The 15,924-nt window shown below is 32.1% G+C and overlaps 1 protein-coding gene across 2 annotated transcripts in view; it reads left to right on the top strand.

Annotated features, from left to right (window-relative positions):
* The window catches only part of Tis11 (Tis11 zinc finger protein), a 78,950-nt gene extending 68,939 nt beyond the window's left edge, over nt 1–10,011 (top strand). For both annotated transcript variants that reach the window (XM_065506836.1, XM_065506837.1), the window contains exons 2-3: nt 1,443–1,885; nt 6,158–10,011. In XM_065506836.1, coding sequence (XP_065362908.1) covers nt 1,443–1,885; nt 6,158–7,025 — 1,311 coding nt within the window. In that variant the 3' untranslated portion in view covers nt 7,026–10,011. The remainder of the gene's footprint in view (nt 1–1,442; nt 1,886–6,157) is intronic.
* Nucleotides 10,012–15,924: the final 5,913 nt, after the last annotated feature.

Here is a 15,924-nt window from a genome sequence, read left to right as displayed (position 1 = left end):
TCCGTTGTTTGTTTGTTGTGCTGGCAACTCTACAATTCTTTGTTTGAATCTCGAAATCATGAGAGTGTTTAAGCTCCTACCACATCAGTTAGTTATAAATTTTAGATTTTTTTATCAATTTGCTTGAGGTATTATGGTCTTGTACATTACCGGATTTGCTTAAACATTATCAGAAGCGCACTCTGATCGTTCGTCGTGGCTTAAAGCTGAAAAAGTTGTTCGAACATTCGCATGCTGAAATAAAATTGTTGAACATTGACGGTGTTTATTTTATTTATTTTTTAGTTTTGTTTTTATACGTCTATTTTGTGTTTTGTATTATTGTTGTTGGTGTTGTTATATCCATTTACGGATGATGAGAGATGATGACGGTATGTAGTGTGTGTGTTTGGATATGTTGGTTGTTCGGCAACTTTGGCTTTTAGCTCTTGTATATGGATGACGAAAAAGAAAAGAAGAAGCAGAAGAAAAGGAAGGTAATGAATGTTTGTGTGATGTGCGTGTTTTTCTTTGTGTGGCTTTGACAGACGGGTTTTTACGTAGATTGTTGTTGTTAGTGAATGTATTGGTGGTTTGAACTTGAGCTCTATACATAATTGGTATGTTGCATAACATTATTACAGCATCGAGAGGCGAGCAAGCGAGTTAAACAGACAATCAGACTTACAAACCTATAGACAGACAGACAATCTGTCAGTTTGACAATAAGACAGAAACGAACGAACGAATGATGAGAGAAGAAGTGACTACAGCAACAGGTAATTATAAAGATTAGTGGTTGTGGTTTAATTTTTGGGAATATGTTTAAACTATTGAAGGTTTTTGTCCATTCGTTTGTTCGTCTGTCGATTTATGTTTATTAATAGGGGCTTTAAGAAGTACTCTTGTTTTCCTTCCTCTTCTTTTTCTTATTTCATCTTGTTTTTTTTTTAAATTCGCAGCTCATGAAATTAATGTGCTGTTACGAACTCGTATTTTCGTGACAGTTTTTCATATGGGTTTTCCTTCTTTTTTGCTCTCTCTCTCTTACTCTAGTCTCTCTTATACATACGTATGTAAATAATGTTCATATTTATGTCTCTGTGATATTTTTTTGTGGCTTGTTATTTTATTGTGTCTTGGTATTAGGAGCATTATTTTGTTGTTTCGCTTTCATCGTTTACCTTGGATTACAAACTTTGTTACATACAAACGTGTGTGCCTGACGGTGTATTAATTTTTGCAAACATTCCACTTGGTGTGTAATTTTATACATATTTTGCAATTAATTGACATGAAACAAAAGAGTTTCTGTTTCATTATCAATTTTTAGGAAATTTTTATAAAACATAATTACTATACACATAAATAAGTAAATGAATGAACAAGTAAATACATACATATGTATTGAATAAAAGCAATATTAATTTGTTAAATATTTTTTGTTTTTCTTATAATTTTAGAACAAAGCCACCGAAAACTTACACCAAAATACTAATAACTTATCAAATGGTCATATCGACATTGACAACTCAATGACTGAACTAAACATTATGGATATTAATTGTTCAAATAATTCTTCAATGGATCAAATGGATAAAATGGATCAGATGGAGCATATTCAACAACAGACTCAAAGCAAAACACTCAGTCATCAATTTCGTTTTCATGCAGCATTAACACGTACAATTTCGACACCACAGCCTCAGTTGAAACAACTTCATCTCAGCCAACTTCATTCCCAACAACAGCAGCAACAACAACAGCAGTCACCTACTCAACAGGATTCTAATGTGGCAACACTTGTAAATACACTTATCGAAAACTTGGGTAACATCAATTTACATCGAAAACTAGAAAGAACTCAATCCGAACCATTGCCCCAACAGCAAGTCAACGCTTCAAGGTAAGACGTCAATAATATTATTTAAATAATTAGCAAACTTTGCAATTCATATGTAAAGCTTTATGTAACGTATGTACTAAGGGTGTAGAAAGTGAGTAAACACCAGTGAATTATATATAAATCTGTGGTCGTATGGAAAAACTAGTTAACTCCACTTTTTGAGAAAATCGAGATAACACCAAACACAGAAAGTGCATTTCATTTACTATCACCCTGTCAGATAAGAGAGAAAGAGCGAAGTAGAACAAATTCGGGTCACAAGCTCTTTGGGTCCAAATTTTGAACCTAATAAAAGAAAAAAACTCGGCTTATTTTTGATATGAATAGGTATAAGAATAAAAGGAAAAACTATTTTTTTGAAAAAACTAGGTAACACCATTTTTCGTTAAAAACGGGTAAATTAACATGCTGAGTCAAATAGTTAATGTTTTTTTTCATAAATGATTTCTAAAGTTGCCTTAATTGCGTGAAATATCAATATAAATTGAAAACAATTTTTTTTTGGAAAAACTAGGTAACTCCATTTTTCGAAAAAAAAACCAAGGTAACTACATCGATTTTCGGTTTTAATGTCCAAAAATGAGTTCAATGGAACCAGAAATCTTTAACATTATTTAAAATTATGTTTTCTTTAATGCGCATGTATAATAACAAATTCATATTAAATAACTAGGGAAATATGTTTAAAACGTTACGTGCGATTTTCTCGTGTTTTAAAAAAATTTAGCTATCTAGTTTTTCCATACGACCACAGAAATGTTTTTAATTAAATAATGTGAAACATTAGAGTCCGACCTAAACCTTTTTTCAGAACCGAATCTAATATTTGGCCTATTCTGCAGCAAATCGAAACTTAAATTTTAATCGATGGATATGATGTTCATTATCTTAAAAAAATAATTTACTGCCGTTTACTAACTTTTGAGGCTATATTTCCAAAGGTTCCGTTTACTTAACTTAAAACTGAATTGCGATTATAATCGTAGATCTACAATGATTTTCTAGACGCCAAAACTAAAACTGTTTAAGTATGCATATTCGATTCCCTGATTCAGAAATTGTATGGGTAAAAAGAACTGAAAATAAACGATTTTACATTTTATTAAATTATTTTACATGTTAGGACCCTCCATCTCGTGTGATAATCCAACAGTAATCTGCCATATTATGATCATCGCAGCGACCTTGGTATTTGTCTTCCATCACTTCTGAATGTTTACATTCCATTGAAGCGAACTTCTTGCAAACCAATAGAAAAATTGTGATTTTATCAGATATGCATTCGCTAATACAACTTCGCGATTAAGCTATTCGTGCGTCAAAGTACTAAGTGTTAAGAATAATGCTAATTCTTCAATAGCAATTGATTATGATTATTTCAACACGTCTACTGCATAAGAGCAAGGTACAATTTAATCGTAATAGTCCTACAAAATGTTACCATTACATTGCCTAAAAATATAGTATAAATTCAACTAAGCGCAAGTGTATAATGGCATTTACAAAGTTATTTAGTAAATATGCCTAATATTTTAGTTGATTTCCTTGTTCGAAAAATCAACAAAATTTTTTGTTAAACTTGCTTACAAACTTTTCAAAATTACAAACAGGGACCCGAAATAACTGTTATTTTTTTTAAATAAGCAATGGGTTATAGAAAAAATAATAACAATTATAAAAAACTCAAACAAATTTTAATCTTTGATAACCATTATGAAAAATTTGTTTGGTCTTCTATAGATTACATCCATTACAAATATTTATACCCTACACCACCATAGTGATGTAACGTATAGTGCCCCAAGGACAAAGCCTATTGAATTTGGTTAAAATCGGTCTATTATTTCTGCTAGCCCCATACGATTATCCTATCTGAAAATAGATAATCTCTCATAAATATCTTAGTTATATAGATATCCAAACCAAATTCAGCACAAATAAGTTTAATATAAGTCGCACTCTCACTACTGATTTTTGTGGTTCATTGGTTCATAATTAGTCGTAGCTCCCATATAAGGGCCTCTTCCGAAAATCACTTTAACTTGTATAAATCTCTTAAAAATGTTGGCATTCAAATAAAATTTAACACAAATAAGTTATATATATACAAAAGTCATGTCTCCAAATTTGATAACAATCGGTCCATAAATACGCATAAAATGTATGCGTATTCCTCTCTCTCATTTATAATTGCAATTCTTTTCTTATAGGTATTTCATGAACAAAAATCGTATTTGTCTTTTTTCTGAATGCCTAAGCAGATTTTGTAAATGTATTAAAAAAAATATATTATTTTGAAATAAATTTAGTATTAACAATAGAAAACATAATCTCCAAACGCAACCGCACTTCGCTCATCCGAATCCAAATTCTGGAGTTTGTGTGTATACACTTAGCGAAATGTCAATAAATTCCATTTTTTTTTTGAAAATTGCTAAAATTTTAATTTTATAATTTTTAAAAAATTAGTTAGATTTTTTGAAAAAAATTAATTTCAGATTTTTTTTTAAAAAGGTATGATTTTTTTTATAAAATTTTCGATTTATTTATTTTTTATTTTTTAAAAAAAGAGAAGTAACACTCAGGCTATTAATATGCCTATATATATTTGTGTTACTTTCTTTGGTAAGGGGATAGACTGTGGAAGAAAAGGTGGAGAAAGGAGGAGAAAAGCTTTTTAATAGACAACTCTGCAATTGCGCGTTGTATTTGTTATTAGTGCAGGTTGCAGCGCCTCTGGTGGTGAGATGGCGCATTTTAGTCAAGCCAACAACCTTTATTTAATTATTTTACTTCGGTGGCGTTTTAGTGTTATACCACCTAAGGAGGGCGCTGTGATAAGTTATTAGTAAACTAATAATTATTATAAACTGATGTTGTTTGGCAGCGGCTGGGAATCGAACCCAGGCCACAAATACCATATCATGCTTAATGATCAAACGCGCTAACCAATTAAGCCACAGCACCCACAATTTATTTATTTAATTGGTCAATTCACAATTCACTCTTATCAGTCATATTGTCATAATGTCCTAATATATCACGACTGGAGGCTCGGCTTAACTGACTCTTAGGCATTCGGCGCAGGTCTCAGCTGGTTGGTTACGAAAGCACAATAAACATAGCATACGGAGTAGTATTATTTTAGGACATTTTTTGATTGAAAAGCAATAAAAACTTTTGTGAAATATTAGGACATTATGACATGATAAGAGACCTTATGAATTAACCAAATATATTAAGCTTTGATTTGAATTTTAGCCATTTATTTTTACCATCTTAATAATTTGTGTTTTTCTCTTTTCTGTTTCTCTCAACTAATAACCTAAAATGTTCTCTTATAAATCACTCTCTCAGTGATATAACACAAAAAACGATTTTTAAATGATGGTTAACCCGTTATAACTGAAAATAATTTAGTTTTCAGTTATAACGGGAGTTTTATAAAAATTTATATTATTATACCCTTCACCTTCGTGAGAAGGGTATATCGTGCCCTTAATAAAACAATAGTGTATAATTTTTTTGCCGTTTCGAAATAATTGATTTTAATTTTGACCACATATAGAATATGGTCATATGCTTATACACTGTTGTTTTATTGAGGGGACGATATATAAGTTTGTCATTCCGTTTGTAATTTCCACAATATAATTTTCCGACCCTATAAAGTATATATATTCTGGATATTATAGATAGCGGAGTCGATTAAGTCATGTCCGTCTGTCTGTCTGTTGAAATCAATTTTCTTCGGGATCCAAATCCTTAATAATTCTGTCAGACATGCGAAGTTTCCTATTTAAAATCAGCAAAATCGGTCCACAAATGGCTGAGATATGAGGAAAAAACCAGGACAACCTCGATATCTGGATTACTAAGTCATTAATATAGACAATATGGATATATAAAAATAGATATTTCAAAGACTTTTGCAACGGCGTATATAAGACCATAGTAAGTTGGACCTACAATTTTTTTTTAGTAAATTTCTTCCGAATGATAATTGTGGCTTTGTCTAATTAAACCCAAAAACTTAGCATTTTCCCAATTTAAATCGCATAAGAGTACACGTTTCCTAATTCGACAAACATTTCATTGCGAAATTTGTCACATGTTTCTCAACTACATCGATTATTTTGCAAACTATAGATTTAACAAAATATTTTGTAATTAAGTATATTTTATTTTGGAGATCTAATTCTATTTAAAGATTGTTTTGAAAATAATTAAATTATTATAATTCCTTTTTTTTCTTTTTCTTATTATATAAAGGTATAAAACGGAACTTTGTCGCCCCTTTGAAGAAGCAGGCGAATGCAAGTACGGTGAAAAGTGTCAATTTGCTCATGGCTATCATGAGTTGCGTAATTTGCAAAGACATCCCAAGTACAAAACCGAATATTGTCGTACATTTCACAGTGTAGGTTTTTGCCCCTATGGACCACGTTGTCATTTTGTACACAATGCTGATGAAGCACGTGCTTTACAACAACAACAGCAACAACAACAGCAGCAGCTTCAGCAACAAACAAAATTACAACAACAAAATCATTCCAATTATTATCCATTGAGCGCAAAATCTAGTCTCAATGGTGGTGGCGGCACAATTAATCATTCCCTACCACTTAGTCCCCCCTTGAGTATGTCGACTGGTTCAGATCGCGAATCACCAACTGGCTCGTTGTCACTATCGCCCACAAGTTCCATGACAAATTTCCCATTCGGCGAACAGATTAGTCCAGCCAATTCGGTGTTTCAAACTGCTTTCACATATGTAAATACACCACCCGAAAGTCCCAATGCTCCCATGTCTCCAGTTAATACACCACCACCGTCTCTGATGCTCGGACACCAGACTACACACTACATTAAACCAGTTGTTGCCAATAACGTTGGCGGTACTGCAGCTGCACAGCCTCCAGTCAAGCAATTATTGCAAAAAAGTTCTAGTTCACCAATTGCTATAATACGTGGAGGCAGCAACGCCGCCACAGTCAACAACACCAATAAGCCTCCAATCAAAGTTAAATCTGTGTCATCATTAAATGGTGCTTTAACAGCCGAAGAGGCACGTTTACCTGTGTTCAATCGCATTAGTAACAACTCCACTGCAGACGCATTCTCGCATGTAGCTTTATAAATTCTATTACAAGTAGATTTATTATTATTATTATTATTTTTTGCATTTGCATTTTCATTTTAATTTAATTATTTGTTCAATTGACTAAACGTAAACAAAGTCACGCAATGTAACTGGAATCGGTTCGGTGAGGTGCGGTGCGGTGGAGCAGTGGAGACGTAAAGGTTTTTTGATATTGTGTTGCAACGTCTGGACTGGGAGAAGAGAACTGTGCGCCAACGATTGATTAATTAATTGTGAGTAAGTGAGCAAAGCGTTGACGCTTACGTTAAAAAGGCAAATTTAAAAAGAAAAACACACATCAAACCAACAACAAAATCTCAATATTCACAATATTTAACTGAAAACAAAAATAAAATTCTAGTTTTTTCTCTTTATTATTATTATTATTATCATTATTTTTTTTATCATTTTATCTCTATATAAATATACATACTATATACGATATATACATACATACATACACGCATACACACTACATATCGTTACCTAAAATGCAATAGAACGTAATAACATTTCAACAAATTTCAAAAGAAAAATTAATCAAACATTTGATTTTCCTATTCATGTTCTTACGTTATTATTTAGCATTTTAAGTGGCGATATGTTGTTTGATTGTTTGTTTGTTTGTATGTTTCTATGTATCTTTATAAACAATATATTTGTTTATACATACTTACATTTATACATTTAATTGTTATTATACCTACTATTATAATGAAAATACTAAATTATTTAAAGAAAATACCTTTTTATATATATTTCGATATATAAACAAATTTAAAAGGAAATGAAACTAAAGACATTTTTAAAAATAAATAATTTTACTTTTAATTATTATATTTATATTTATACTTATACTTATATAAATATAAATTATTTTATATGTATAACTTTATTTAAATCCAGATTTAAAAGAAATTTATTATTAATATTTATAATATTTTTATTATATATACTTTATGTAAACATTTATTATATGTATATTATTTAATTTCTATTTCTATAACTATTTCTATTACTATTTCTATCTATTTATCCATTATTAAATGGATATGACATTTCGAAAAACAATTTGAAAATTTTATTCTTTATTTTATTTAAAAACAAACAAAACAAAACAAAAACTATGTAAATTATTATTATTTTTTATTTTATTTTTATTTTTGGCTGGGTTGCTTTATAATCTAATTGATGTAAAAATCACTTTAATTTTTATTTTATGCATTTATTAAAATTAATATTTTATTTATTTTAATAATTTATATACACTTTTATAAAAGACATTTCAAGACAAAAACATCTGAAAATATGTTACAAATTCACCACAGATCGTTTATCGATATTTCATTTACCCTTTGAGACGCCAACTAACTGAAACGAATTCCTCTAGTAAATTATACAAGTTTGGCTCTTACAAGAAGCTACATTTTTGTAAATACACAAACAATATTAATTACTTTAAACCTTAGTGCCTGGTTGGTGAATGAAATAAATGAACGAACATCTTTCGTAGACAAAAACAAAATTACATTTGAATGATGGTATATAAATTTGATTTATATAAATATTGTTTCTATTAAATACAATTTGAGACAACATGTTAGTTACATCAATTCAATTCAATTAATAATTATTAACTATTAATTTGTTTGTTATTAATCATAAATTAAATATTGCAACAATGACTTGATAATTTAATAATTTAATTTAAAATTGACATGTTAGAAACGAGATTTATTTAGGTGCGTGCAGATCTTTTATAAATATTTAAGTTATATAAATTTAATTCAATGTAAATGTGTAAAAAAAAAAAATAATATTTAAACAAATAAAAAAAAACAACTTAAACAACAAAGAAATTGAAAATAATGTGAAATCTTAAAAAAAAAGAAAACTCTTAATATAATTTATTTAAAAATTATTTGCATAATTAAATTATTGATTCAACTCGTTAATTTTACGAAAGAAAAAAACAACATAACTTTATTTTTTATACTAAATATATACATGCATACATATTAAAATATTTATACATATTTAAACTTAAAAATGTAGAATATAATACAATGGCAATTATTTAATTTTTTTATTTTTTTATTATTTATAAACAAATATACAAGCGTTTATTTATACATACAAACAAGTGTGTTTAATAAATATCCTGTATAGCTATAGATTTTTTTTTATTTAATTTTATTTAAAATCAAAGGAATTATTGAAATTATTGAATGAGAATAAATTTAATTTGTTTAATATAACTACACATTCAGCATACATAAACACATACATATTAAATTATAATAAACTACTATGAAACTACATATTTTTATTTTTCCCAATTGCATCTGCTATTATTATTGCTACACCTATTTTAAAATCAAACAAAAAATACAAACATTTCTTTTTTTATTTTATTATTACATATTTCCATTAGTAATATTTATTATTTCTTCTTGTATTATATAAATAAACACAAAAACATAAAAGATATCAACAAATTGAAAGAAGTAAGAAAGGAAAATCCAATTGTCATTGAAAAATTCTCAAGTGCCTTAATAATGTTTTATTTTATTTTATTTAATTTTTTATTATTATTAACTATTTATATGTAATTTAATTTGATTTGATTGGTTTAATTGAATATTTTGTTTTTATTTTTACAAATTATTTTTAATTATTTAAATGGATTTAGTGTCTTCCCCCTTTAATTTTTTAATTTTTTTTTATAATAATTCTTAATTATTATTATTCTTATTTTTTACATAGTAAATGCCAGTTAAGCCAGTTACTATGCTATTTAAATACAAAAACAACAACAACAAAAAAACCACAAAAAAACGAACTATGCTTCCATTTTTATACATATATATTTTTACAAATAAAAACGAAAAAATTAAAAAAAAACATGAAACACTCTTGTGCTTATACAAATTTTTTGAATAAAAATTACTTATTTTTCTTAATAAAAAATATAAAAACAAAATGTTGTTTCATTTCATATAATTTAATAAATATGCATTTACATAGGGAATACTACTCTAATGGATGTATTTTCAACCTATTCACCCCTATTCTGGTAGTCGGTAAATGTTTCGCCGATATCGATAACAATTGGTAACTATTGACAGCGTTTTGTACTTTAACCCGACTTATAAAAGTATAAAATATCAGCGAAACATATACCATTTTTTTTTGCTAGGTTAAAGACCCATCGCTCCCAGATAGGTTTCCCAATTTCCCGAATTTTTTTTATACAAATACCTGAGTAAATGAGAAAAATAATTTTTCTTTTAAAATTTCATCAAGTTAGGTCGTGTAATTTATTTCTATATGAAAATTGTTTCTGTTAAATTTTATGTTAATACCAAAATTTTTATGAGATTTATAATCGTTAAAGAGATTTACGGAAGTGGGCCTTTTATGGAGCTATGACTAATTATGGACAAATCGCCATGAAATTTGGATACCAAAATTTTTAAGAGTTTTATGCTCGTTAAAGTGTAATGCTTGAAGTGGGAGGACAGGTGATATAATGAACCGATTTTTACCAGTTTCAATAAAATGTTATCGAAATATCTTCAAAATTGTGACCTGTACTTTGAGCATAGACCGCCAGCCAGATCAATGGACGAACATCGCTAAATCGATTCTGAGTCGATCGATATACTTTAAGGTTGGAGGTAGACTAATATATATGGCGTTCAAACATAGATTTTTTCGATATTTCAATTTAATTTTTATTAAATAACACGTTGTTTTCCAAAATATACTTTCAATAAAATAAATCTTTGAATACGAATTCTATTACTCGAGGTGTGTATTTTTAACTGTTATAAAGATATTTTGTAAATGTTTTTATTTAGCACTTATTTTGATGTTTTACTGGGTCATCTTTTTGGGAATTTGTGAATAGTGTTGTCTTTTGTGGAGTAGAACTCCCGAAGGTAACTAGCAATAAAGGAGATTCCTACATGTGGTTTTACGTGGAGACCAAGGTTTAATGCCATGTTAGCAAATAAAAACTCACGACTTAATGCTGCTTTTTTTAAAGGGTAAGTTCATATGGGAGCTCCACGAAAAAACTGACACGATTTTCATAATTTTGTCTAAGATTTATAGAAATGTATCTATCAAATTATAAATGGGGTGTTTTAGAGAGTAGGCATTCATTTTTTTTCGAAAATTCTGCATACCAAATTTGAGTCTAGCTTGTTGGGAAATAGTTTTTGCCGCTACTTGGGGTTTTTCGGCCGTAGTGCTATGGTGGTGTCGGTTTCGCTAAATATTAAATATCCTCCACCTACATAGATATGAAGAGGTGTGTACTATAGAAGTACGGGTGTGTTCGTAAATGCAGTAAATTTGTGCATCACTGATGCCACGACCTGCAAACTTTTGCAACATATAACTTAATGATGCATTGGTTGCACAAATTTGCGGCATCACTGCCAACAATTTGCATTAAAAAACGTTTGACGTAAAGCAATAATCGCAAATATGCTTTTTCGAACGCTAAACTTTTAATTAAGTGATGCAATCATACTGAATTTACGAACACTCCCTACATTTCCACTCGGAGACCCATAGTACCCATTGAAATATAACACGGCGTGAACTTGATGTGAAGATAAGAAATGAAATTGGAGAGAAAATGAAAAAAAGTCAGGTGACATAAAGCTAAATATAATGAAAACCCAGTCCAAAGAAAAAGGTCAGGATATAAGTATAGACTGGGATTATAAATTATTAAGTAACGGGACTCTGTGAAAGTCAATCGATTATCTAGATCATATCTAGCTATATCCCCCAGTTCATAATGCAGTCCTTCCCGTAGGCATTTTTGCCAGAGACCCTGTAGTCTAGGACAGTTATACAGAATATGTTCCACTGTTTCTAGTTCCTCAATATCGCGCCCAAATCCCATTTACCAATGAAGAATTCAATTAAGCGGTATCGTGAAATAACTCCCAAATGAAATAATAACTGTATTGGGAGTTATTTCATTTTTGTTGGGTTCTACTTTGCAAAAGCAGAACCCATAAATATCAAAAACTGGCTTCACTCAGAAAAGTTTTTTACATTGCCGGCCTTCGGCAGGGCGCAAAGGTTTTCTCCTCTGGGGTGTATCAAAAACCGGTTTCGCTCAGAAAAGATTCTTTTTACATCGTCGGTCGGTGCAACGATTTCTTAATCTGGTGCGAAATGCAAATTGAAGTTCCTTTTTTTAGATTACATAAATGAATTGCTTCGGATTGGGAATTATTTCATTTCTATTGGGATTTTTTTCATTGGGAGTTATTTCGATTTTTTGGAAGTAATGTTTTTAAAATTATGAAACCGCCGATTATTGGGAGTAATTTAATTTTACCCTTTAGTAGTTATTTAATTTTTCAAGTTTGGGAATTATTTAATTTTTGATGGGAATAATTTCATAGGGAGTTATTTCATTTGGGAGCTATTTCACGGTACCCAATTAAGCAGTGTCCCCAAAAATTAGTACAGAGAGCAACAACAACGATTTTTGGGGTGTTATTACATTTTTTGGGGTATTATTTCATATGAAATAATATCATTTCATTTTATAATTTATGAAGAAAATGAAAAATCTGTAAATTAGTTCAGAATGTCAAAAAGTTGGTATTCAATAGTACAAGTAAATACAGGAATAAAACTTGCAAGGCAAGAGTAAGTGTGCTAACAGCTGGTAACTGCTTACTTTCCAGGATCACAACCACAAGTACGAAGAAGAATTGTATTAGGAGTTAAAGGCTCTTAATATAATTAAGGGCGAAGATCTTGCAGGAATATTATGAGGCGATACCTCTAAAATGAGCTTAATAAGATTTGTGAAACTTAAGTTGTATGTTAGGTTAGTTTTCCAGGCAGCCACGAAATGAAGAAAAAGAAGAGCAGCTCACATGGGTCCAAGCAATGGTCCCTTTGTGTTATCTGAAAGTAGAAGAAAACATAAGAAAGAGGGTCAGATATAAGTGAAAAAGAGAGAAGGAGAAGATTGAAAAAAAAAAAAAAAAGTTAAGAAGATGTCTGAAGAAAGAGAGAGGGAGGAGATCTTAAGAAGTTACCAATGAGTCGGCGGTTATTAGGTCACTCTAAAGAGATCCCCGTGTCTTGTCTTTTTAACCAATTACTACTTCCTATAAAGGCATTAATGCCCTCAAGCCTCATATTCGAGAGCTCAGAAAGACTATTTAGTGGACGATGTCCCAGAAACCTTAGGCGTAGATCTCCTAGTACCGAACAATGACAAAGAAGATGAAAAATAGTCTCACCCTCCTCCTCGTTTTGACAACTTCTGCAGAAGTCGTGGTATGGCAAACCAAGTCTCCTAGCGTGGTTACCAAAGGTGCAGTATCCAGTTATGACCTCCACTACACCACTCAATTGTGAACGTGTAAAGCCAAGAAGATGTGTTGTTCGTCCCCGATTTAATCGGGGCTATATCGTCCTGGTTATAGTGCATGTGGGTTCACAATCCCATCTTGCCTGAGCGAGCTCATAGTAGAAGTTACTAATTTGTAGCTTGCATTTGGCTAACGGAATCCCACATAGGAAATCTATGTCTCAGTCAGGTAACATGGCGCCTTTTTCGCCAGATCATCGGCAATACAGTTGCCCATAGTATCCCCGTACCCACATGAGTACGACTGTTGAATGTCTCGCCATCCTGTTTAAGGATGCCCGGCATTCCTGGACAAAATTAGAAGTTGTGTATACACCTGTTAGGGATTTTATAGCGTCCTGACTGTCAGTATATATACGAATATCCCTGTCTGATATCTTGTTATAACTAAGCCAGTTAGCCTGATAGCTGATATTTCAGCCTGAATAATGCTACATTCATTCGGAAGTCTAAAAGATAACCTAATATAAAGTTCCCGAATGTTGACACCTACGCCAACTCGATCTCGACTGAGAGATCCGTTGTGTCATGTAAAGGTCCGTCCATTGCTTCCGTAACGTACGGAATTGAGAAATCGAAATTCCTCGCTATGAATGGCCTAGAAATGCAGTAATCGATATTCTCCGGAAGAGTCTGAATACTACCTATTATGCAGTATGGAGCGTGTTTCAACGCCCCAATCGCGTTTAGCCTAAAGGCAGAAGTAAATGCCAAGGATCCAGTTCAATATAGTAAAGAGCGACTTTGTTGCGGTCGTTCTTAGAGCTCCTGTTATCAGGATTGCCATTCTTCTTAAAACTCTCTCGAATAGCATGTACGTCGAGCCATTGTCTAATGCCTTCCACCAGACAGAAACTCCATAAAATAGTGTTAACGTATCACATAGCCAGTTAACACTGCGTACCTATCGCCTTCTTACAGACATCCATAGCCGTCAAGGCTTTTGACGTCCTTGAAAGGGTATTGGATTTCCAGGATAGTTTGCTATCCAGAATAACTCCTAAGTATTTTGCATTGTCCGATAGTGTTAGTTCAACACCATTTAATCGGGGAAGCGAGAAATGAGGAATCTTGTACCTCCTTGTGAACAGTACAAGTTCAGTTTTGCTTGGGTTAACACTCAATCCACTGTCCGTACTCCACCGACTTAGCATACTGAGTGCGTGTTCCAGGCGATGTGATATCGTGTCCAAGTGGATCCCAGAAACTGCCACCGCGACGTCATCCGCGTAGGCGACATTTTTATTACCCAAGAGATCCAATTTCCTGAGCAGACAATTTATGGCCAGATTCCACAGAAGTGGTGATAAGACGCCTCCCTGAGGTGTACCCCTAGTGGCCATTCTCGTGATCACTACCGTTCCCTTTTCGGAACGAATGATCCTGTATCGTAGAAGGTTCGTGATGAACCTTACAGTTGATTGGCCTAGACCAAGATCCTGTAGAGCTGAAACAATAGTTGCAGATTCTACGTTATTGAAGGCTCCTTCTATATCCAGAAAGGCCACTAATGAGAAATTACCAAATTCAAGAGATTTCTCAATATATCCCTCTAAGGGGTGAAGTGCTGTCTCAACAGATTTGCCTTTCATGTAGGCGTGTTGAGAAGGAGATAATGATCCTTGTTTCAAAGACACTCGTATGTGGATGTCGATGATTCTTTCAAGGGTTTTCAGCAAGAATGATGATAGACTTATTGGTCTGAAATCTTTTGCTTTGGTGTGTGACACTTTCCCTCCTTTCGGAATGAATGTCACAGTGCATTCGGTCCACCATTTTGGTATATACGACCATGCAAGACGCATGATAAATAGTTATCAGCCAAGGAGTTACTAGATCTATATTATTCTGTAGATCAGCGGGTATTATGTCATCTGGGCCCGGAGACTTATAAGAGTCAAAACTCCGTATGGCCCATTTTAACAAATGTTCGTCAATTATAATTGACGGAGTTGTTCGATTGTTCGGTTGGGATGCAATAGCCATGTCTGGAGGCAAGTTCCCCGGAAAATGAGTGTCCATGAGTACTTCTATTGTCTCACGTCCATCAGTAGTCCATCTACCATCCTGTTTCTGAATATATATAACAGTTGGTGTTTTCGACAAGATCTTGCGTAGACGATTTGTCTCACAGGAACTTTCGACCCCGCTGCAGAAATTCCTCCAAGACTTACGTTTCGCGCTGCTGACCTAATTCTTAAATTTGTTCAACATAGACTTGTACATTGACCAGTTGCCTGATCTTTTCGCCTCGTTGAATAGTTTACGACAACTACGCCTAGTGTTCGCTATGCCTAAAGACCACCATGAAGGTCTTACCTTTCCTCTGCGTGCAGAGAGAGTGCATGTACGTCTTGTGGCCTCACTGAGAGAAAGTGTGAGCTTTTCCACAGCGCTTTCAATGTCCCTAGTGTCACTTATAAGAGGGGGTGAGGGAAGTAAACCATAAAGGATCCGCCTATGATCATCCCATTT

This window comes from Calliphora vicina, chromosome 4 (assembly GCF_958450345.1).
Source record: "Calliphora vicina chromosome 4, idCalVici1.1, whole genome shotgun sequence".
Taxonomy (NCBI): domain Eukaryota; kingdom Metazoa; phylum Arthropoda; class Insecta; order Diptera; family Calliphoridae; genus Calliphora; species Calliphora vicina.
Note: the sequence above shows the minus strand (reverse complement) of the source record. Positions and strands in the feature narration are given on the sequence as shown.